General features: G+C 36.3%; 1 protein-coding gene across 6 annotated transcripts in view; it reads left to right on the top strand.

Moving 5' to 3' along the window:
* Positions 1-25,740, top strand: part of DPP6 (dipeptidyl peptidase like 6) — a 1,366,335-nt gene that overhangs the window by 812,507 nt on the left and 528,088 nt on the right. For all 6 annotated transcript variants that reach the window (XM_037835750.1, XM_037835752.1, XM_037835755.1 and 3 more), the window contains one exon: positions 11,541-11,655. In XM_037835750.1, the coding sequence (XP_037691678.1) occupies positions 11,541-11,655 (115 nt within the window). The remainder of the gene's footprint in view (positions 1-11,540; positions 11,656-25,740) is intronic.

Genomic DNA, 25,740 nt, shown 5'->3' with positions numbered 1-25,740 from the left:
CAGCTTTAAACCTCTAGGATCACCAGGGAGATTTGATTGTTAGGACCACCCCCCCTCCCCGACTGCCCAGAAACACGCCCCACATACAGGGCAGGCAACACCAACTACACACGCAAGCTTGGTACACCAATTGGGCCCCACAAGACTCACTCCCCTACTCACCAAAAAGGCTAAGCAGGGGAGAACTGGCTTGTGGAGAACAGGTGGCTCGTGGACGCCTCCTGCTGGTTAGTTAGAGAAAGTGTACTCCACGAAGCTGTAGATCTGATGAATTAGAGATAAGGACTTCAATAGGTCTACAAACCCTAAAAGAACCCTATCAAGTTCAGCAAATGCCACGAGGCCAAAAACAACAGAAAATTATAAAGGATATGAAAAAACCAGACGATATGGATAACCCAAGCCCAAGCACCCAAATCAAAAGACCAGAAGAGACACAGCACCTAGAGCAGTTACCCAAAGAACTAAAGATGAACAATGAGACCATAGTACGGGATATAAAGGAAATCAAGAAGACTCTAGAAGAGCATAAAGAAGACATTGCAAGACTAAATAAAAAAATGGATGATCTTATGGAAATTAAAGAAACTGTTGACCAAATTAAAAAGATTCTGGACACTCATAGTACAAGACTAGAGGAAGTTGAACAACGAATCAGTGACCTGGAAGATGACAGAATGGAAAATGAAAGCATAAAAGAAAGAATGGGGAAAAAAATTGAAAAAATTGAAATGGACTTCAGGGATATGATAGATAATATGAAACGTCCAAATATAAGACTCATTGGTGTCCCAGAAGGGGAAGAAAAGGGTAAAGGTCTAGGAAGAGTATTCAAAGAAATTGTTGGGGAAAACTTCCCAAATCTTCTAAACAACATAAATACACAAATCATAAATGCTCAGCGAACTCCAAATAGAATAAATCCAAATAAACCCACTCCGAGACATATACTGATCACACTGTCAAACACAGAAGAGAAGGAGCAAGTTCTGAAAGCAGCAAGAGAAAAGCAATTCACCACATACAAAGGAAACAGCATAAGACTAAGTAGTGACTACTCAGCAGCCACCATGGAGGCGAGAAGGCAGTGGCACGATATATTTAAACTTCTGACTGAGAAAAATTTCTAGCCAAGAATACTTTATCCAGCAAAGCTCTCCTTCAAATCTGAGGGAGAGCTTAAATTTTTCACAGACAAACAAATGCTGAGAGAATTTGCTAACAAGAGACCTGCCCTACTGGAGATACTAAAGGGAGCCCTACAGACAGAGAAACAAAGACAGGACAGAGAGACTTGGAGAAAGGTTCAGTACTAAAGAGATTCAGTATGGGTACAATAAAGGATATTAATAGAGAGAGGGAAAAATATGGCAAACATAAACCAAAGGATAAGATGGCCGATTCAAGAAAAGCCTTCACGGTTATAACGTTGAATGTAAATGGATTAAACTCCCCAATTAAAAGATATAGATTCGCAGAATGGATCAAAAAAAATGAACCATCAATATGTTGCATGCAAGAGACTCATCTTAGACGCAGGGACACAAAGAAACTGAAAGTGAAAGGATGGAAAAAAATATATCATGCAAGCTACAGCCAAAAGAAAGCAGGTGTAGCAATATTAATCTCAGATAAAATAGACTTCAAATGCAGGGATGTTTTGAGAGAAAAAGAAGGCCACTACATACTAATAAAAGGGGCAGTTCAGCAAGAAGAAATAACAATCGTAAATGTCTATGCACCCAATCAAGGTGCCACAAAATACATGAGAGAAACACTGGCAAAACTAAAGGAAGCAATGGATGTTTCCACAATAATTGTGGGAGACTTCAACACATCACTCTCTCCTATAGATAGATCAACCAGACAGAAGACCAATAAGGAAATAGAAAACCTAAACAATCTGATAAATGAATTAGATTTAACAGACATATACAGGACATTACATCCCAAATCACCAGGATACACATACTTTTCTAGTGCTCACGGAACTTTCTCCAGAATAGATCATATGCTGGGACATAAAACAAGCCTCAATAAATTTAAAAAGATTGAAATTATTCAAAGCACATTCTCTGACCACAATGGAATACAATTAGAAGTCAATAACCATCAGAGACTTAGAAAATTCACAAATACCTGGAGATTAAACAACACACTCCTAAACAATCAGTGGGTTAAAGAAGAAATAGCAAGAGAAATTGCTAAATATATAGAGACGAATGAAAATGAGAACACAACATACCAAAACCTATGGGATGCAGCAAAAGCAGTGTTAAGGGGGAAATTTATAGCACTAAACGCATATATTAAAAAGGAAGAAAGAGCCAAAATCAAAGAACTAATGGATCAACTGAAGAAGCTAGAAAATGAACAGCAAACCAATGCTAAACCAAGTAGAAGAAAAGAAATAACAAGGATTAAAGCAGAAATAAATGACATAGAGAACAAAAAAACAATAGAGAGGATAAATATCAACAAAAGTTGGTTCTTTGAGAAGATCAACAAGATTGACAAGCCCCTAGCTAGACTGACAAAATCAAAAAGAGAGAAGACCCATATAAACAAAATAATGAATGAAAAAGGTGACATAACTGCAGATCCTGAAGAAATTAAAAAAATTATAAGAGGATATTATGAACAACTGTATGGCAACAAACTGGACAATGTAGAAGAAATGGACAATTTCCTGGAAACATATGAACAACCTAGACTGACCAGAGAAGAAATAGAAGACCTCAATCAACCCATCACAAGCAAAGATATCCAATCAGTCATCAAAAATCTTCCCACAAATAAATGCCCAGGGCCAGATGGCTTCACAGGGGAATTCTACCAAACTTTCCAGAAAGAACTGACACCAATCTTACTCAAACTCTTTCAAAACATTGAAGAAAATGGAACACTACCTAACTCATTTTATGAAGCTAACATCAATCTAATACCAAAACCAGGCAAAGATGCTACAAAAAAGGAAAACTACCGGCCAATCTCCCTAATGAATATAGATGCAAAAATCCTCAACAAAATACTTGCAAATCGAATCCAAAGACACATTAAAAAAATCATACACCATGACCAAGTGGGGTTCATTCCAGGCATGCAAGGATGGTTCAACATAAGAAAATCAATCAATGTATTACAACACATTAACAAGTCAAAAGGGAAAAATCAATTGATCATCTCAATAGATGCTGAAAAAGCATTTGACAAAATCCAACATCCCTTTTTGATAAAAACACTTCAAAAGGTAGGAATTGAAGGAAACTTCCTCAACATTGATAAAGAGCATATATGAAAAACCCACAGCCAGCATAGTACTCAATGGTGAGAGACTGAAAGCCTTCCCTCTAAGATCAGGAACAAGACAAGGATGCCCGCTGTCACCACTGTTATTCAACATTGTGCTGGAAGTGCTAGCCAGGGCAATCCGGCAAGACAAAGAAATAAAAGGCATCCAAATAGGAAAAGAAGAAGTAAAACTGTCATTGTTTGCAAATGATATGATCTTATATCTAGAAAACCCTGAGAAATCGACGATACAGCTACTAGAGCTAATAAATTTAGCAAAGTAGCGGGATACAAGGTTAATGCACATAAGTCAGTAATGTTTCTATATGCTAGAAATGAACAAACTGAAGAGACACTCAAGAAAAAGATACCATTTTCAATAGCAACTAAAAAAATCAAGTACCTAGGAATAAACTTAACCAAAGATGTAAAAGACCTATACAAAGAAAACTACATAACTCTACTAAAAGAAATAGAAGGGGACCTTAAAAGATGGAAAAATATTCCATGTTCATGGATAGGAAGGCTAAATGTCATTAAGATGTCAATTCTACCCAAACTCATCTACAGATTCAATGCAATCCCAATCAAAATTCCAACAACCTACTTTGCAGACTTGGAAAAGCTAGTTATCAAATTTATTTGGAAAGGGAAGATGCCTCGAATTGCTAAAGACACTCTAAAAAAGAAAAACGAAGTGGGAGGACTTACACTCCCTGACTTTGAAGCTTATTATAAAGCCACAGTTGCCAAAACAGCATGGTACTGGCACAAAGATAGACATATAGATCAATGGAATCGAATTGAGAATTCAGAGATAGACCCTCAGATCTATGGCCGACTGATCTTTGATAAGGCCCCCAAAGTCACTGAACTGAGCCATAATGGTCTTTTCAACAAATGGGGCTGGGAGAGTTGGATATCCATATCCAAAAGAATGAAAGAGGACCCCTACCTCACCCTCTACACAAAAATTAACTCAAAATGGACCAAAGATCTCAATATAAAAGAAAGTACCATAAAACTCCTAGAAGATAATGTAGGAAAACATCTTCAAGACCTTGTATTAGGCGGCCACTTCCTAGACTTTACACCCAAAGCACAAGCAACAAAAGAGAAAATAGATAAATGGGAACTCCTCAAGCTTAGGAGTTTCTGCACCTCAAAGGAATTTCTCAAAAAGGTAAAGAGGCAGTCAACTCAATGGGAAAAAATTTTTGGAAACCATGTATCTGACAAAAGACTGATATCTTGCATATACAAAGAAATCCTACAACTCAATGACAATAGTACAGACAGCCCAATTATAAAATGGGCAAAAGATATGAAAAGACAGTTCTCTGAAGAGGAAATACAAATGGCCAAGAAACACATGAAAAAATGTTCAGCTTCACTAGCTATTAGAGATGCAAATTAAAACCATAATGAGATACCATCTAACACCGGTTAGAATGGCTGCCATTAAACAAACAGGAAACTACAAATGCTGGAGGGGATGTGGAGAAATTGGAACTCTTATTCATTGTTGGTGGTACTGTATAATGGTTCAGCCACTCTGGAAGTCAGTCTGGCAGTTCCTTAGAAAACTAGATATAGAGCTACCAGATCCAGCGATTGCACTCCTCGGTATATACCCGGAAGATCGGAAAGCAGTGACACGAACAGATATCTGCACGCCAATGTTCATAGCAGCATTATTCACAATTGCCAAGAGATGGAAACAACCCAAATGTCCTTCAACAGATGAGTGGATCAATAAAATGTGGTATATACACACGATGGAATACTACGCGGCAGTAAGAAGGAACGATCTCGTGAAACATATGACAACATGGATGAACCTTGAAGACATAATGCTGAGCGAAATAAGCCAGGCACAAAAAGAGAAATATTATATGCTACCACTAATGTGAACATTGAAAAATGTAAAACAAATGGTTTATAATGTAGAATTTAGGGGAACTAGCAGTAGAGAGCAATTAAGGAAGGGGGAACAATAATCCAAGAAGAACAGATAAGCTGTTTAACATTCTGGGGATGCCCAGAAATGACTATGGTCTGTTAATTTCCGATGGATATAGTAGGAACAAGTTCACAGAAATGTTGCTATATTAGGTAACTTTCTTGGGGTAAAGTAGGAACATGTTGGAAGTTAAGCAGTTATCTTAGGTTAGTTGTCTTTTTCTTACTCCCTTGTTATGGTCTCTTTGAAATGTTCTTTTATTGTATGTTTGTTTTCTTTTTAACTTTTTTTTCATACAGTTGATTTAAAAAAGAAGGGAAAGTTAAAAAAAAAAAAAGAAAGAAAAAAGAAAAACAAGGAAAAAAAAGATGTAGTGCCCCCTTGAGGAGCCTGTGGAAAATGCAGGGGTATTCGCCTACCCCACCTCCATGGTTGCTAACATGACCACAGACATAGGGGACTGGAGGTTTGATGGGTTGAGCCCTCTACCATAAGTTTTACCCTTGGGAAGACGGTTGCTGCAAAGGAGAGGCTAGGCCTCCCTATAGTTGTGCCTAAGAGCCTCCTCCTGAATGCCTCTTTGTTGCTCAGATGTGGCCCTCTCTCTCTGGCTAAGCCAACTTGAAAGGTGAAATCACTGCGCTCCCCCCTACGTGGGATCAGACACCCAGGGGAGTGAATCTCCCTGGCAATGTAGAATATGACTCCCAGGGAGGAGTGTAGACCCGGCATCATGGGACTGAGAACATCTTCTTGACCAAAAGGGGGATGTGAAAGGAAATGAAATAAGCTTCAGTGGCAGAGAGATTCCAAAACGAGCCGAGAGGTCACTGTGGTGGGAACTCTTACGCATACCTTAGACAACCCTTTTTAGGTTCTAAAGAATTGGGGTAGCTGGTGGTGGATACCTGAAACTATCAAACTACAACCCAGAACCCATGAATCTCGAAGACAGATGTATAAAAATGTAGCTTATGAGGGGTGACAATGGGATTGGGAAAGCCATAAGGAGCACACTCCACTTTGTCTAGTTTATGGATGGATGAGTAGAAAAATAGGGGAAGGAAACAAACAGACAAAGGTACCCAGTGTTCTTTTTTACTTCAATTGCTCTTTTTCACTCTAATTATTATTCTTGTTATTTTTGTGTGTGTGCTAATGAAGGTGTCAGGGATTGATTTAGGTGATGAATGTACAAGTATGTAATGGTACTGTAAACAATCGAAAGTACGATTTGTTTTGTATGACTGCCTGGTATGTGAATATATCTCAATAAAATGATGATTAAAAAAAAAAAAAAAAGAAAGAATTGAAAGAAAAAAAAATAGCAGCTGCCAGATATAATCAACTAAAGTGAAGAGCCTAAAATAATATGAGCTTGCTTAATTTTCAGGTAAAAAATGAAGGAGACATTTTAAAAATTAGATATTATAGTCAATAATTAACCTATTTTTTTCCAAGAAGGACTGATAGAGCAGGGCTCTTTTTCCAAATACAGTTTTGCTGAACTGTGGTAGAGGGTCTTTGTAATGGTGGTGAATATGATTGCAAAGTGTGATGCCCTCTGGCAGTAATGTAAAGTTATTTTATGTAAAGTAGTCACTTTAGAAGTTTCCAAATTAATATGAAAAAGAGAGTAGATCCCAGATCAGTCTGTGAGCAAATACAGAATGAATTGTGGAGAGCTGTGGGAGAATCTGAATAGCAGGACATCCATTATAAACATGGGAGAACATGGTGGACAGTGTTGAGGTGAATGAGTAACCTTAGAATTTGTGGCTGATAGTACTGGAGACCATCAACCCCTCTTCTTTACCTAAGATATTGATGATTAATAGGTAACTTTCTGTCCTCAGAAATAGGGCCTGTCAATCAAAATTAGTTTCTAATTAATAAAACAACAAATCAGCTACTACTACCTCCCATTCACACAACTTTGATTGCATCAGTCTTTCAGAAAATGACTGCCAAGTGGACTTCAGCCTTTAGTAGCTATTAACTGCATCATTCACATGGTATCAGCATTATTTACTACATTGCAACCATATCCCTCATCCTTCTCTCACACTTGCAGAGGCACCCCAAAGTACATAGCAAAAGCAAAGAGACAGTCTAAGAGGAGAATTTCAGGGATTGGATTTTGTAACATTTGTAAGACAAGATGGGCTTGTGTTTTCACTTCCAGCCTAAATTGTTAAGCCCAAGTAGCTACTAATTCCAACATATCCTCTGGCACTTTTTTTTTTTAAACTATCAGTGACCTGGATATACTACCAGCTATATCCTTGAAAAGGCCTCTTTCAGTTTTGGGAGGCAGAAACTGTCTTCTAGCCTTATATAGTTCTTGAAAGCACCCTAATAGAAGGGGAGATTGATTGGTTCAAAGATGAATTATTGTGAGCAAAATAATTCTGCTCACTTCCTCCTTCCCTGGTGAGCAGGCCATCTGGTTGACCTCACTCTCTTTCGCTAAGGGAAATAAAATGCATAATTACCAGCTGTCCCCATTGTGGCTGGCAAGGCTCAGACCTTTGCTGTCACTGCAGTTCCTGTTCTCCTCCAAGCACTCTGATTATCACTGCATTTGCAGCTTCTTGTGTCCTGATCTTCTACAGTGATGGTGCCTGTTTAGGGAAAGGCTTTAGTTTATTGTGAAGATCTTATTTCAGTCTCACTTCTGCTGGATATTACTCCTTCTGTCCTTTTCACTGTGTGAGGCTATCCTGACATTGCATAAAACCAAGCATACTATACTGTGTGCACCCAAAACAAATCAAGGTGGTTATATGCCATTTGAAGAATGTGTCACTTTATTTTGGAGCCATATAGCTGTACCCTGGATCACCCTTCTTTGGGACTCCAACTAAAGTTAAAATTCTGATTTCCTCATATTAGAGCTTAGGATGCAACAACAAAAAGAGGACAAAAGGGATACGATAGCTCTGTATCTTTTACTTTTTAAAGATTAGAAATTGAGCTTTTGAATTCTTTCCACATTATATATCAAACATTACTGGAATGTATTTATCTGACAGTAATAGTAATAAGTAGTAAAGTAATATGTTTCTATAATTTTAAAAATAAATTATAATGTATTTTGAAATACTTTTGCATTTAATCCTTATAATACCTAAGCAGATGATTCTCCTTGTTTTCTTTTTTCCACCCTTACAAGCTTCAGTTTCTCTAATTTTGCAAAACACCTCCACCTCAGAGTTTTCATTTAAATCTGTACTTCTCCTCATAAACTGTATGAGATATGATAAAGGTAGAGAGGAAAATCCCATGAGAAATATGAAGCTTACGCTGAGATAAGATGCATCAGACATCTAGCAGGGAGAAGAGAGGGTGGGAATGCATTACTTCATATTAGCACCTGTTGTAAATGCATGGATTATAGACAGCGTCTATGGAAAGAACAATATGCAGTGGAGTCATTCTTGAATCAGTTCACAGAATATTGTGGCTGTCTTTGAATTATTGTTAAATTAATTATTATTTTAATTATTAATTTCTGTCTTCTATTTCAGATGTATAATTGGCACATAAAAATCATAATACCAAATCACTGATATAATAACACCCTGTAAAGCTGGATCATATTTGTGCCCAAATAACGTATACTATCTTGGGCATTTTTAAGGTCATCTGTTTCCACCTTCCTTCCTGAGGGATTGACCCTGAGAGATGTTCATCCACCCTGCTCACTTCCTGGTGAAGCAGCCTGCTCTTCTATTAGATAGTACTAATGGTTGGAAATTCTTAAGATTTATTGATATACAGTTCTGCCTCTGTGAAATTTCCTTCTGGTTCTAACTCTGCCTCCTGGAATATATGAAATAAGTCTTTTCCGTCTTCCATGTGTTAGTTCTTCAAATATATGAAATTGTATGTATTTGGATTTTGAGGCTGAATATTTCCTTCAGTTTTATTTCACATGACATGTTTTGCCAACATCTTAATCTCTTGATCGTCTTTCTAAACACATTATCCATATGATTATCTCTCAAAATATCCAGCCTAGACCTGGACATAATATTGCAGGTATGGCTGGACCTGGAAATTGAAGGCTGAGGATGTTGCAAGGACCTCTGTCATTGCAGTGTTCATTCAAATGCACTTTTGCAAGTAAACCAAATTACACTACCGGCTGGTCAGGAAACTTATGCAAAGAAAAAGTCCTATATATTTTTTGTTTTGCCTATAAACTATTACAATACATCTATCTATGTTTAAATAGATGGTGATGATAGCACAACATTGTGAACGTAACTAACAGCACTGAAATATATATATGAGTATAGTTAAAAGGAAAAGTGTTAAGTTGTATATATGGTAACAATAAAAATTTTTTAAAAATCCATGTAACTGCATTGTACATGTAGTGAACCCTTAGTTAAATCATGGACTACAGTTAATAGTACAATTACAAAAATGTGCTTTCATCAATTGTAGCAAATGTTCCACACCAATACAAGGTGTTAATAATAGGGTGGTGTATGGGAATCCTGTATTTTATTCATGATTGTTCTATGAACTCACAACTTCTGTAATAAAGGGAAAAAACCCAGAATTTAGAATTCCAGATTAATTCTTATTACAAACAAGACTTAAAAGAAATGAACTAATGAACATAATAATATTAATTTTATCATTCTGGATCTTGAGTTAGGTTGGTTATATTTGGTTGTATGAATATAAAGATTTATGCTATTCACAAATTTGAGAACAGCATATTTTATTTTTAAACATGAGTGAAATGAAAAGCTGCTATAATCAGCAAGATCCTACCACTTGTCCTTGGTGTTTTCCATCTATTTTCTTGCGTAATAAAACCCCTATCAAATAGGAAATGAGATCGACTTAGAATAATGTTTTGTAATGATTTCTTGTTTATGTTTAGTGTTATATTTAAGTACTAAAAAATCTCCCCATTCAATAGAAAAATTAAGTTGCAGATGGTAAATATGAAGACTGGCAGAAATTTCTAAGCAACTATAGAACTCTTTCTTAGAGACTAGAATGACTTTCAGTATTTTTCCTAATTTGGTAACCTAGATAGCCAACATTGAAATTTGTAACGGGTTAACACCCATTTGCCATCCCATGGTTACTTGATACTACTTTTATTTTGATTTCCAGTAATTTGGTATGTTCTAATGAACTTTTGATCTTGGATGGAGATGTACTTATATATTAAATTGTCTGTTTTGATGGCCATCTCCATTCTATTTCATTCTGATTTGGGGTTAATATGAATTGCAGTTATGGGCATTCTGAGAGAGAGTATTCTGAGATCTATGTGTTGACAGAAGTAGTAGTAGTCGATTGCTATGATATTATGCAGTATGGCCATAATGTCCCCATTTCCCCTGGAGCATCTCAATTACTCCTGTGTAATTATTAATAATATACAATCATTAATAACTTAGTATAATTATTAGTTATTAATATCACCCAGTTTCTGTCTCAAATTACCACAGTTTGTATTAGAAAATATAGGATCACCCTAATTTGAAGGCAACTGAAAGGTTGTTCTCAGCAGCCAATATGTCTGATTAATTTCCAACATTTATTCACCCTTTGGCATCCTTCAGCAATGCCTCCAGATTCCCTCACTGTTCCCCTTCATAACAATGCAAATATAGTGTCCTGGAGGGGATTAAAACTTCAGTAGGGAGAGATGATTTACCCAGTGAAGAAGTGACCTGGAAAATCTTGGAGGCTTGTATGAGGAACTATGGAAGGAAGAAAAGGCTCAAGGTTGTGCATGAAAGAGTGGCAGAAGTTCATTAAAATTATGGCACATAGTATGTGCTAAACAAATATTTGCATTTGGTAACCTGAAATACAAGTTAGAAGTGTGGATGTAAATAAAGAGGAAGATGAGAAAGGAATCTGGGGCTGGATAATTTATCATGCTTGGGAATTGATTTGATGAGGTTGAATATGTGATTTGTACTGATGGGAAACTTTCGAGATTTCCCGGTGCTGTAGGGACTGATTTATTTTGAGGATTAGCATTAAGTTTGCACGAAAGCTATAAACATAATATCAAATTCTTTCTTAAGAAGAGATTTTGTGATGCATTGGGCAAAAGACAGCCTGAAGCTTTGGGACACGGAAGGGTAGAGGTTAAGAAAGGCACAGATAGTAGCTTCAAAGATGGGAATATACTTCTTTCACTGTTTTGTACTTTGTTTCTTGATTTAAATGCAATTTATAATTTGACTTATTTTATTTTCTTACTTCAGTCACTTAGGTTCTCTTTTTATGTTGTTTTCAGGAGCTGGTGGGGAGTAATCCTCCACAAAGAAATTGGAAAGGAATAGCGATCGCTTTGCTAGTTATTCTGGTAATCTGCTCCTTGATTGTCACCTCGGTCATACTGCTGACACCAGGTACTTAAATTTATTCTTGGAAAAAAAAGTTTTTGTAAGGGGGTAGAAGCATAATTTTGTCTTGCAAAGTTCTCTAAGTAACTATTATTATATAATTTATTTTTCCCAGGTTCTAATTTTCATTGTACCAGATGGTAAAATGATATATGCTTTGAATGAAAAAAAATCCATTTTATATACTTTGAATCTGTATTTATGATTGTTTATTAGGTGGAAATGCTTGGAATATAATGTCTGCTTTCTAAAATTCACAATCACTAATTCATTCTTGATGAAGTTAAAGGCAGTGGCATTATAAATATAAGAATTATATATATCTCATAGAATTCTTGGAAATTGTGTCAAGGATGAATTAAGAGAATTATCAAAGCAACAACACATGTTGAGGATGAACCACGGATAAGGTAATTATTAGATATTACAGATAAGGTAACACAACTATAGAGTTTGAAATCTCTTAGAGAAGAAGAGACATACCCACAAGTCTGTAGCAAAATCCTACAGCAAAACCTGTATATATATATATATATATATATATATATATATATATATATGCACTATTGAGTGATTCAAACAGAAGTGCTAGAGAAGTTTAAAGGAGAGAAAGATCCTTTATGTGAAGATTCATGGAGAAGAAAGTATGTGAATAATAGTCAGACAGTGGAGATCGTAGACAAACCTTATGATCATAGACAGTGTGTAACTGTTTTATCCTTTCTCATTAAAATATTAGGTACCTATTTGTGTGGATGGGAAAAAAACCCTCCAACGCTCATGCAATATACTAAACAAGTATTAGACCTTAAGATGGGAAAAGAAGTAGCTACATTGCAATGTAAAACTTTTTTTGACAGGTATAAAAGTTGTGGCCAAATCATGTTGTATGTTTAATTAAAAACTTAGATTCAAAATGAATAATCTGTACCCTGATAGCAAAACCAAAGACGTCATAAGAAAGCTATAGACTAATAGCACTTATAAATATAGATTCAAAAACCCTTAAGAAAATACTGTCAGAAAGAATCCAGCAACAATTAAAAAGGATTATACAGTGTGACCAAGTGGGAGTTATTTTAGGAATTAAAACTTGTTTCAACATGTGAAAAATCAGTGTAATATACATCATTAATAGAATAAAGGACAAAAATCACATGATCATCCCAGTAGAGACAGAAAAAGCATTTGACAAAATCCAACACTTTTTCATAATAAAACACTCAACAAACTAGGAATAGAATAAGACTTCCTCAATCTGACAAGGGGCATCTATGAAAAACCCACAGCTAATATCATGCTTACTGGTAAAAGACTGAAAGTTTTCCCTTTCAGATCAGGAACAAACAAGGATATCTACTCTTACCACTTCTATTCAGCTTTGTACTGGAGGTTCTAGTCAAATAATTAGGCAAGAAAAAGAAATAAAAGGCATTTAGAGTATTAAGGAATAAGTAAAGCAATTTCCATTCACAAATGACATCTTGTATATAGAAAATATTAAGGACTCAATAAAAAGAAAATACTATAACAAGTGAGTTCAGCAAGGTTGGAGGATACAAGATCAGTATTTAAAAATCAATTGGATTTCTATACACTATCAATGAACAATCTAAAAATGAAATTAAGAAAATCATTCCATAATATAAATATATAAATATAAAAATGAGCAAAATACTTAGGAATAAATTTAGCAAAGGAAGTATAAGACTTGTATACTGAAAACTACAAAATACTTTGGAAGAAACTGAGAAAGACCTAAATAAATAGAAAAATATCCTACGTTCATGGATTGGGAGAGTTAAAGTTGTTAGGGTGGCAATACTCCTCAAAGTTATCTGCTATTCAATGCCAACTCCATCAACATCCCAGCTGCCTTTTTTTGCAAGAAGCTGATCCTAAAACTCATATGAACATGCAAAAGATTCAGAATAGCCACAAAAAAAATCTTGTAAAGAAGAGCAAAGTTGGAAGACTTAGAAACTTACTATAAAGTGAGAGTAATCAAGACAGTGTGGTCCTGGCATAAGTATAGATATATAGATCAATGTAGTAGACTGAGAGTTTAGAAATAAATCCATATATGTGTGGTCAAATGATTTTTGATAATGGGGCCAAGACCATTCAATGGGAAAAGAAAAAGAATGGTCTTTACAACAAATGATACTGAGACAAATGGATATCACTAAAAAAAAAAAGAATTTGGACCCCTACTTCATATCATATAAAAAAACATAAATAACACAAAATGGACCAAGAACCCAAATGTAAGGGCTACTACTATAAAAATCTTAGAGAAAAAATAGAGGCAAATTTTTGAGACTTTGAAAAAGGCAACCATTTCTTAGAAATGACACCAAAAGCATAAACAACTAAAGAAAATGTAGATAAATTAGACTTAAAATTTAAAACTTTGTGTGTGAAAGATACATGATTTGCAAGTATTTTCTTCCATATCTTGTAATGGTCTAGTATACAGAATATATAAAGAACTCCCACAACTCAACAACAAAAATAAAAATAACCCAATTTTAAAAAAGGGCAAAGGATTTGAATAGACATCTTCAAACAAACATAAACAATTGATAAACACATGAAAATATGCTAAACATCATTAGTCATTAGGAAAGTGCAAATCAACGTCATAATGTAATACTACTACATACCCACTAGGATGGCTATAATGGGGTGGAGAGGGGGAAGGACAATAACAAGGATGAGGATGTAGAGAAATTGAAAACTTCATACATTGCTAGTGGGAAGGTAAGATTGTGTAGCCTCTGTGGAAACAGTTTGGCAGTTCCTCAAAAAGTTAAATATAGAGTTGACATATGAGCAGAAATTCCACTCCCAAGAAAATTGAAAATATGTGTTCATACAAAAACTTGTATATGAAAGTTCGTAACAGCATTGTTCATAGTAGCCAAAAAGTAAAAACAGTCCAAATGTCCATCGCCTGAAGAAAAGATAAACAAATGTGGTATATCCACGTTGGAATATTACTCAACTGTAAAAAATAATGAAATACTAATACATTCTACAACCTGGAGGAACCTGGGAAACATTAACCTAAGTGAAAGAGCCAGACATAAAAGACCATATATTATGTGATTCAATTTATATGAAATATTCAGAATAGGGTTATCTATAGGGAAAGAAAGTAGATTAATGGTTGCCAGGGGATGGGGGAATAGGGAAACGGGAAGTGACTTTCAACAGTTGTGGGGTTTATTTTTGTAGTGGTGAAAATAGTCAGGAATTTGATAGTGGTGATGGTTGCATAGCCCTGTGAATGTACTAAAAAACACCTAATTGTACACTTTAAAAGGGTGAACTGTTACTCATTTTTGTTAATCTGTTAGTTTACAAAAATGATGGGGAGTCCATGGAAGGACTGAGCAGAAAAAAAAATGATGGAGAGATTGTCAAAAAAAAAAAAGAAAAGAAAAGAAAACAAGAAAATTCCAGACGTTTATGTATCAAAGTGCCATAGAAAACTTGCCTAATGTTGAGGAAGTTCCAGTAGCAATGTTTTAAAGAGAGTGTTGTAATCTCCATCTAGAGTGAGCTTTATTTTATTTTATTTTTTTTATTAAATTCAGTTTTATTGAAATACATTCACATACCATAGAATCATCCATGATATACAATTCACTGTCCACAGTATGATAACATAGTTATGTGTTCATCACCACAATCTATCTCTGAACATTTTCCTTACATCAGAAAGAACCAGAACAAGAATAAAAAATAAAAGTGAAAAAAGAACATCCAAATCATCCCCCCATCCCACCCCATTTGTCCTTTAGTTTTTATCCCCATTCCTCCACTCATCCATACACTAGATAAAGGGGGTGTGATCCACAAGGTCTTCACAATCACACTGTCACCCCTTGTAATCTACATTATTATATAATTGTCTTCAGGAGTCCAGACTGCTGGGTTGGAGTTTGGTAGTTTCAGGAATTTACTTCTAGCTATTCCAAAACATTAAAATCTAAGAGGTGTTATCTATATAGTGCATAAGAATGTCCACCAGAGTGACCTCTCGACTCCATTTGGAATCTCTCAGCCACTGAAACTATTTCGTCTCATTTTGCATCCCCCTTTTGGTCAAGAAGATACTCTCAGTCCCACGATGCCAGGTCCACATTCATCCCCGGGAGTCATATAGAGTGAGCTTTATTAATCACCCAGGCTTACCTAGAACTTCTGAACACAGGTTTCAACACAGCATAACTCAGTGAATAGTAAAAAATGCATTAAGATGTTGAAATCCAATTTAGTAGCACTGAGAGAAATTGGTTATTAGTGAAGACAAGTACTTGTTTTGTAATTATGATGATTTAACTTAGCTGGGGGCTTTCGCAATACATATTTTTAAATAACATAAAGGAAATCAGGTCTCCCTCAGGATCTGTGGAGTGTACATTTCCTACCTTTGCCTTCTGTTAACAGAACTGTGCTTTATGTCAGAAAAGGATTATTGAAGATTTAATTTTGTGGTTGTCCAACATTTCCTTTGAGACTTTGAAAGCAATGATGTTTTAATTAGTTTGCAGCTACTGCCACCCTTCCAGCATACACATGAGCCTTTAAATTACCAAGAAGTCCTGGGGTTGCTCCAAGCCTCACTTCAAAGAGGAATAAAATGGCCACCTGGAGCTCCTTGCAGAGAAATGGTCCATAGCAACAAGGTTGTGTGGAAAATATCTTGCCTGAGTAACTCAATCAAGACTTTAGCACCAAGTCCTGGAACCTTTCCCTCCTTGTGCCAAACTCAAGCTCTCTCTGGGAACTCTTCCTTCTGTCCTTTCTACTTCACATGGAATCATGCCAAACCCTCTCAAATGCAGCTGCTAATCCTGAAAGTATTTTACATTCAGTTCCTGTGCAGTGGAAGCGATCACAGCAGTCCTTTCTACAATAGATAGAGACTATAGTCATTGTAAACGGTTACCTCTTTGAATGCTGATAGCAAGATGTCAGGGGCAACAATAGTGAGCTAGAGGCATCCACTAGTGGCAGGGCTCTAGTAAGGCACTGAATTCCAGACCTGACTTTAAAGAGGGAAATTTTCTTTAATTCTTCTGTTAAAATAAAAGTTAGGGTTGAACATTATCTTACCCTTTTTGTTGGCCGGGCTTCCATGGCCAGAATTTGTTTCTCTGAGTTGTGCTGTTCAGGGGCTGTGTGCCCTAAGTTTTGGACTATCAGGCATGCCATTTAAAAAAGTATACATGGTCCTCCCACTTGTTCCCATCATGAACTTTCCTCATCCACTCCCCTGTGGTACAGCAGTGGCTTTTGTTTTGGCATCCAAGATTCTTTCAAACAGAGGTGGATGTCAAATCATTCAGCTTGCCACTAGCTCCAGAGCTTTCTCAGATTCACTGATATGCAGAGCTTCCTCCCATCAAACAGCAGTGCCCAGGGAGAGATCAAACTTTAATGAGCCCATATTAGGGGCTGGAAGCCCTGTGCTGGGTGAACTATGGAAAAAGAAGATATAAATGCTGTCCATGAGAGCTTATAGTCCAAACAGACAAGGCAAACACAGGGAGAATTTCATAGTGTAATAGTATAGGCAAAGCAAAGTCGTAAGGCAGGACTTGGTTAAAGGCCTATGGTAGGTTGGAATATGTACCCCAATTTGACATGCTCTTAACTTTAATCTGCATTATTTTCCTTACCATGTGGACCAACTTAATGAGGTTGCGCCTTAATCTGGGTTACTGGAGTCCTTTATGAACAATAAATTCAGTCATAGTAAGAGTAAGCCACAGGGAGGAATCAGAAGCAGGAAGCCAGCGAGAACCCAGCAGATAAAGGAGAGGACATCGCCATATGACACGTGGCACAGATGCAAACCAAAGGAACTCCAAAGATTGTGGCAAGCCAGCACCAGATGCTCCTGACCCTGGGAGGAAGCAAGCCTTTTAGTTGCTAAAACCATGAGATAGTCACTTCCCATTGTTTAAGCCAATGAACTGTGTGGATTTGTTGGAGCTGCCAAGCAAACTACGACAGAAGGCAGGACTTGGTAAAGGATTGAGAAGGGCAGGAGTGGTTTCCTCTTGATGAAGGGCTAAATGTAGTCCCGAAGAATAGAGTCATAGCAAAAAGAGTAATGCTTTGGATATATTTGCACACACTGTTTGGGTGTACTCCTGTAGCCTTAGGCTTCCTACGCAGCATTGCTTCCATTTTAACAGATGTAGTTAGAAATGGTTATGCACTTAAAAAAGAATAATCTTTTTTGTACTGTTTCCAGTCTTTTATTCTGGATTTATTGTAATGCAAATTATAGTACCTGTTTACCTGAAACTTATAGCTTACAGTACTATTGGAAAAATCCACTCTGAACTAATTCTGACTGACTAGAAAATTGTTCTTAGTACATGTGGGTCCAACTTTCCAGCTTTGGTACGAAGGATCTGATGAGCAGGATGCAATATTCTTTTGACGACTCAGGACCTTGAAGAGTCTCATGGTAATCATTCTGAACAACAAGTCTCCTTGTTCTGTAGTGCAGTCTAATTATCACCAGTTATGCACAATTTATGTATTAAAAATCAAATTAAAAGTGTTTAAGGCAATCTTAGTTCCAAAGGGATTAGTCAGATGAGAATGTGTCCTTTTCAATTCTGTCATTCATTTCTCCCTTGCTAGTCTGTGCTCTTTTCTAACTTTCTCCTTGGAATAATAGACTCAGAGTTACCTTTTTTATTTTCAGATATTAAATAAGTGTCTACGATAGGTCACACACAGCATTTGCCATTTTTTTGGCAGCTACAGTTCTTGCGTTTCTCATGAAAAGAACTCTCATATTCTCTAATGCCACAGTTATTGTTGTGGGAGTTGAAAAATCCAGTAGGATCATATTTGCATTAAAATATCCCTGACATTTGACTCTTACAGATTTTCACATTACAGAAGGTGGACAGCAGTTTGTGATGGAAAACACTAATGCACTTTCAGGTGGTATATAAATGAAAAATCTTGGATATTTGGAGGTCATATTGAAGATAGACTTTAGGACAAGGCTATTAGAACAAGAGACTCAGCAGTCTTTAGGTAGGAACATAACATACAGAGTATTTTTAGGGGATTGAGGTTTCATCCCTGTTTGATTTAATTCTATCTTTAACAGCAATGCTAACCATCAGCTTGTCCTTTTAAAATTCTGGAACAAATTATTTTAAGGCATTTTATTGAAGAATAATGTAAATATAGGATAAACACACACACACACACACACACACAGAAACATACAAACACACACACACACAATATTGTTGAATTTTTACAAAATAAACTTGCTCCTGAAACAGCACCCAGATCAAAAAAGAATGTAGCCAGCATCCCCAAAGCCCCTTTCATGCCCTTTTTCATCACTACTCCCTTGCAAGGGTATCCCAATGTCTAACACTGTAGGATAGTTTTCTAGTTTTTAAACTTTTTTACATTTAGGTTATAAATTTAATCATAGAGTCTACACTTTTGCACATAGATCTTTTTTTCAATATAATGTTGTGAGAGTCACTGCTGTATTTTAGATTGTATTGGAACAATTTTTAATGTATGATGAATTATCTCATCATAAGATTCCACCTAATTCTTATGGAAGTTGAAAAATTTATTTGAGTAGATCATAACAAGTAACCCATATAGCTTCTTGTTTCTTAGTCTTCTAGAAATAAGATAGTTTGCCACATCTCTTCTGGCCATTTTCTCTCTGTTCTCCTTCCATTACATCCCATTTATTATCAATTAACTGTGACCCAAGTGCATTATCATTACAAGCACAGGTTACTTGAGTTGGTCTCTGTACTTGAGCCACCTGTGGTTACCCTTCCGAGATGTTTTTGTTCCTCTTTGTTCCTCTTGACACACATCTGCCAGCTGACTGATTTGGGTGAGTGGCGTCTTCTCTGTTTTTTTTTGCTGCTGTAGTTGTTATCGTTTCTGACTAAAGCTAATTGTTAATACTGATTGAGACTGTGTGCTCTAAATTGATATTGCCGATAACTTTTTTTATCAGGATAGCTCAGAATAGGGGAGAGATCAATGGGGCCAGGAAGCATTTGTGGAGGGCTTCATGGAGTGTAAGGAATTTAATTGGAGACTTTGAAAGACAGATTTGGTAGAAATGGAAAGGAAGCCAAGAGCAAAGACTCCCTATGAACTATAATAAGCTAGGAGGGCTCCCTGGACAGAGGGTGGTCTGACCTGGTAGGTATGGAGGGACATGTTGGATAGTCAGGAGATGGGATGAAGGGAGGGAGTGATAGCAGATTGGGAGAGCCTGGAATGGCAGGCTCTGATTTGAGATTTTACTCCAAAGGACCCTACTGTCAACAAAAGATTGTAAGTCCTAACTGTTTTTAGAATCTGATGAAAGCCAAAAGTCATCTTACATTAGAAGGAAAATAAAAGGACATATATGTATATATAAAACTTTGGGCACATTATCAGGGAGGCCATGGACTGGATGGAGCCCATCTGTGAACCTCCTGAGAGATGTGCTTGAACGATGATCCAAAACTCAGATGTATCAGCTCGAGTACTTTTGTCTGCCTAACTAAAATAATTCAAACTGTAGGTGTGGTGTTGTCCAGAGTGAGTCAGTGGCCCCAAGATATTACCATGGACCAGGCTGACGCCAATTTTCTCTGCCGCTGTCAACAACGTGTTGACAACATGGCTGCAACAGCTTCAGACATCATGTGCCCACCCAGCGAGGAAGGAAGGATGATCACAGAATTTGCCTCCTGTTTCTCTAGCTTTCTCTATCATGGAGGAAATTATTTCCCTGGAATCAGCCAGGAGACAGATTATTGGCTATAACTCTATTGCATGGCCACCCTTAGCTGAAAGGGGGATTGGGAAACCAAATATCCACTATTTTCAGCCTCTTTTCTGGGAGTCACACTCTGCTGAATTGGAAGTCTGAGAAGAAATGGCTTTTGAAAAAACGGCCTACAGTTTCTGCCATAAAAAGCAAGATCCCTTGATTTATGAAATGCTTTAGGAATGCAGTCCACATTCCTCAAACTTGAACAGTGAATTTGAATCAGGCTTTAAATTGAAACAAATCTGAAAAGAGGAAGTTCTGACAGATTCTCATAAAAGAAAGGATTAGTTTATACTGCTTACCAGTCTTATAGTTAGTTGTAAACTTCCAAAGTACTGAGAACTGGCTCCCTAGATGCATCTTAGTCTGTCTTTTGACTTTCTACCATTAATTCTAGAAGGATGGTTAGGTGCATCTTTCTTATTTATTGAATCCTTACACTAAAGATCCATTTATCTAAAGGATGAAGAGAGATGCTTATTATTCATGTTTGCATTAATACTATAAGATAAGACAAATGTGGGTATATATTTATCCATAAAGTGGCACTTTTAAAAAGTATGGTTACATTATGAATCCAGTTTTAAAGGTACAGTTCCATATAAAGCATGAAAAGGAACAAATCTTATCCTGACAACCTGGTTTTCTCTGGAGTCAGTTGCCTGGTTTAGATGAGAGGTTTTTTTGGTAAATTTCAGATGAATTTTGGGTATCATATATTCCAAAGAGCTGACTGTTCTAGTGGTCGCTATTGGGGGGAAGACTCTGCTCAGTCAGTAAATAAAATGATAACTCAGGGGTTAAAATCAAGTCACCATATTAGGGTCAGGAACATAGAAATCTATGATATGAAATCAGAGAACTAGAGAGGAAATGTGAAAAAGGAACTAGGCAGGTCAGGAGACTGGGAAGATTAACCCTGCTTGAACTTGTTCCCACCTTCTCTTTGAAGCAAAACTTTCACCTTAAGTCATGACTGAACAACCACCTGACACTTTGGTGGCTGTAATGTGTATACCCTTTTCTTAGATGCTAGTTGACATTCTCCAAGTCGCAGATTCTTCTTAAATTACCTCTGTGCTTTTAAGTGAGGTATTAAAATCACTGGAAATTAGGCTAAGTGATAATTTGCAGACCCACAGATTAAATAAGTCTCTTTCTTGCTTTTTCCTTACTCATATTCTTATTTGTATCCTTCTTTGCCTAATTGTGTAAATGTATGGTTATTGGGTTTTCAGAATGCCTTCTAAACTGGTGGATTAGTTGGGAATGGGAGAAAAGAGGGGTGTTATCGTCTGAAAAATGACCCCAAGATATCAATGCTGTAATCCCTGGAACCAATTAATGTTACTTTATATGACAAAAAGGGTCTTTGCAGATGTGATTAAGGATTTTGAGATGAGGAAATTGTTTGGATTTATGTGGGTGGGCCCTAAATGAAATCACATGTATCCTTTTAAGTGGTGGACAGAGGGAGATTTGACAGAGACCAAACAAGAGAAGGCATTGTGACCACGGAGGCAGAGATTAGAGCGACGCAGCCACCAGAAGCTGCCGACACCTTGGTTTTGGCCCAGTGAAACTGATTTTGGACATGAGGCCTCCAGAACTGTGGAAGAATCAATTTGGTTAATAGTTATAGCACAACCACAGGGAACAAGGGAGAATAACACAAGGGGCAATACCTTTGGCAGTTTTACAATGGCTCTATCTTATAGACAGTCATACATGTGGATTTGCGGAGTGTTCCGGTTTGCTAATTCTGCCGGAATGCAAAACACCAGAAATGGACTGGCTTTTATAAAAGGAGGTTTATTTAGTTACGTGGTTACAGTCTTAAGGCTATAAAGTGTCCAAGGTAACGCATCAACAATCGGGTACATTCACTGGAGGATGGCCAATGGCGTCTGGAAAACCTCTGTTAGCTGGGAAGGCACGTGGCTGGCGTCTGCTTGCTCCCAGGTTGTGTTTCAAAATGGCATCCTCCAAATGTCTGCATCAGCTCCCAACGGCCATCTTCAAAATGTCTGTCTCAGCTCCAGCTAGCTATATGCTCCTTCTGTCTGAGCTTATATAGTGCTCCAGTAAACTAAACAAGGCCCACACTGAATGAATGGGGCCACGCCTCCATGGAGATTATCCAGTCAGAGTTATCACCTACAGCTGAGTGGGTCACATCTCCATGGACACAACCTAATCCAAAGGTTCCAACTTAATCGACACTAAGATGTCTGCCCCTACAAGAATGCATTAAGAATATGGCTTTTTCTGGAGGACATAATATATACAAACTGACACACAGAGAGACCAGAATTTGAAAGAGATATGCTTGGCAATATCAGGTCCATAAAATAGAGGATGACCATGTCATGTGCCTCCACTTACCACTTTTCCTGCTCACTCATAGCCAAGAAGTCGGCTGTACCCTTTTCTCACCTCTCCATGAGACAGCTCTTAGTTTCAAAATTTGGTTCTTTATTAACCCTACTACCAGAACAGGAATTTAAATTCATTGACATTAGGGTGTGGATTGGTGTTTTTCAAAATTTGAGAGGAAAAGCAGTATTAAGATTCAGTACTGACTTAATTCTTGTTATTATTTAATGTACATTAAGCATGTATAAACTCCACTTACAGTTCCTATAAAACAGAAACGGGCCAATAAAATTCAGAATTAAGAAATACATTTTATATTGCACACAGTGATTTTTGAAATTAAATGAACCCTTAAAATATGCAGCTGTCATATTTGCTATTGTGACACAGGTATTTTCAGTTTAATCTGCTTATCCTACCATGCACTGGGTGAAGAATTGTTTGACTTGCCATTTTCTCTACCGAAAGTACTGAACACACACTGTACTTTCATACAGCAAACTATGTGGTCATTTGAGAAGATTAAAGTAATTGCACTTCGTGTTAGTGCATCATGATGATATTCTTGCTCAGGCACTAAAATTGGGTTCAAGTATGTGCTTATGATCAGAATATAGTTTTATTAATTTGCATCATAAAAATAATAACAGAAATAGAAAAAAATAGTAAAAATTATATTAAATTAACAAGAACCAAAACTGTAATATTCTTTTCTCATACATTCAATTCAATAAGCAGCCCCCAAATACCATTCTTTTAAACCATTTCTGATTTTAGTTCTTCTGATATTTATTCCTGTAACTCTTAATTCCATGCTTATTATCAATGTTCTCAGACTACCTACTATGAAGGTAAAAAAAATTAACTCACATTTCTTCCCGCTTTTCTTCACTCTGAGTTATAAAAATCTGTGTAGTTATTATTAATTATTTAATAAAACAGATTGGTTTTATAACTTTTTATATAAATTTCTGGTGGTTCCATTGATCTTGTGGGATCTCTTGACTCCTCCCTAGATGAGATGGGGGAGTTAGCATGCTCAAATAACCTTCTCCTCAGTCCTACCACCCTACTTCCAACTCTCTCTCTCTTCTTTGGATTATATTTACAACCTCTTCTTACTTTAATAAAATCATATGAAATAATGAGTTGATTTCAAAAATGAAAATTCATTTACAATATTCACAATTTTATCTTTAAACAAATATTTCTGTTGTAGAACCTGAAAAAATAGATGAAGCCATAGGGGGAGAGAGGAAAAAAATGTAACCCAATGTCATTATACAGTGTATCCTGAGGCATTCAGGTCATATGGAATCTCATTTCTTAAAATCCATCAGTTGCTACTTCAACTGTTTTTCTTACAATTTTATTTTACTATTTCTTTTGAAATGAAGTAAAACTGTCTATTTGCAGACATAAATTAATCCTAACATAGAATAAACGGATAGAACTTACAAGTAAGTTTAGAAAGGCTGCAGAATAAAAAAATCAGTGTTCAAATAAATTGTGTTTCTACATATTAGCGGCATGTCACAATATGATATATACTATAAAACAGGTGAACCTTGGAAACATTATTCTAAGTGATAGAGGTCAGTCACAAAGGACCACATATTATATGATTCCATTTATATGAAATATCTAGAATAGTCAAATCTGTAAAGACAGAAAGTAGGTTATTGGTTGTCTAGGGTTGGGGGTGGGGAGTAGGGAATGAGGAGTAACTGCTAATGGGCACGGGGTTTCCTTTGGGAGATAAAATGTTCAAAACTCAGATCATGGTGATGGTTGCACAACCCTCTGAATATACTAAAATCATTGACTGGACTACTTAATATGGGTGAATTTTATGATATGTGGATTTCATCTTAATAAAGATGTCAAATGAGCAAGAAAAAATAGGTAAGAAGCATGTCAACCTATGTGCTCCTTACAGGTGCTCAATGCTCTTAACTCACTAAAGGAAATATGCTGATAAATACATTTAAGGTTTCAAATAATTTCCTAGATCTGAAGAAATGAAGTGAGAGCATAAAGAGGGGAAGAATAACTTTGATGTATTATTTTATTTAGAAGCTTTAAAAAAGTATACGAACTAGCATTTCTTAATTTTTAGGAGTATGTTAAATAAGGTTGATAACATAGTCTCCAGGATTTGTGTACAAATTATAGTGTGACTAATTATAATGAGATATTATGCTACTAGTTTTCTTAGATGGTTTATTAACCAGCATTGAAGTCATGTTAACTTGTAAGAAAAAGTTTTAAGGTATATCAATACGATGAACCTTTTCATAGATACAAATTTGGGACACAACTATAAATAATATATACTTCAGTAACTCAAAGACTTCATTACATTAAAAAAAAACATAAAACAAAAGAAAAAGAGTAGATTTTTAAGATACTTTTTTTCACTCAGAAATTTACTGAATACCTACTATGTGTTCCAAGCCTTTTACAGAAATGAAAAGGTCACAATTTCTATTGTAAAAAGAAAAAAGTCAAGCTGCTATGGATAATGGACTTTCAAGCAAATCTCCAGTTCAAAAGGCATGCAAGGAAGAAAGGAATACATGTTCAAAAAGAAATTTATGCTACAAAAGGCAGTGACTGTGGATTTTCTTGTAGCTTCTCATTGTTTACACTTCCGCTCCAGATAATGTGATTTAATGTAATTCTTACCTCAGTTGCTGTTATTTAATTTCTTATATTCAGAGTTGGACTATTCCAGAGAGACTACTCCAGAGAATGATATTTTGATGCATTTTGGAGTATATCACACTCTGTAAAGGGAGAGAGTGCTCCCTGGATGCACAGCCGCTGTTTCCTTCTGTCTCTAGGGTTTTAACCTA

Source organism: Choloepus didactylus, chromosome 5 (genome assembly GCF_015220235.1).
Source record: "Choloepus didactylus isolate mChoDid1 chromosome 5, mChoDid1.pri, whole genome shotgun sequence".
Lineage (NCBI taxonomy): Eukaryota > Metazoa > Chordata > Mammalia > Pilosa > Megalonychidae > Choloepus > Choloepus didactylus.
The sequence above is the reverse complement of the archived record's forward strand: the minus strand, read 5'-3'. Positions and strand labels throughout refer to the sequence as shown.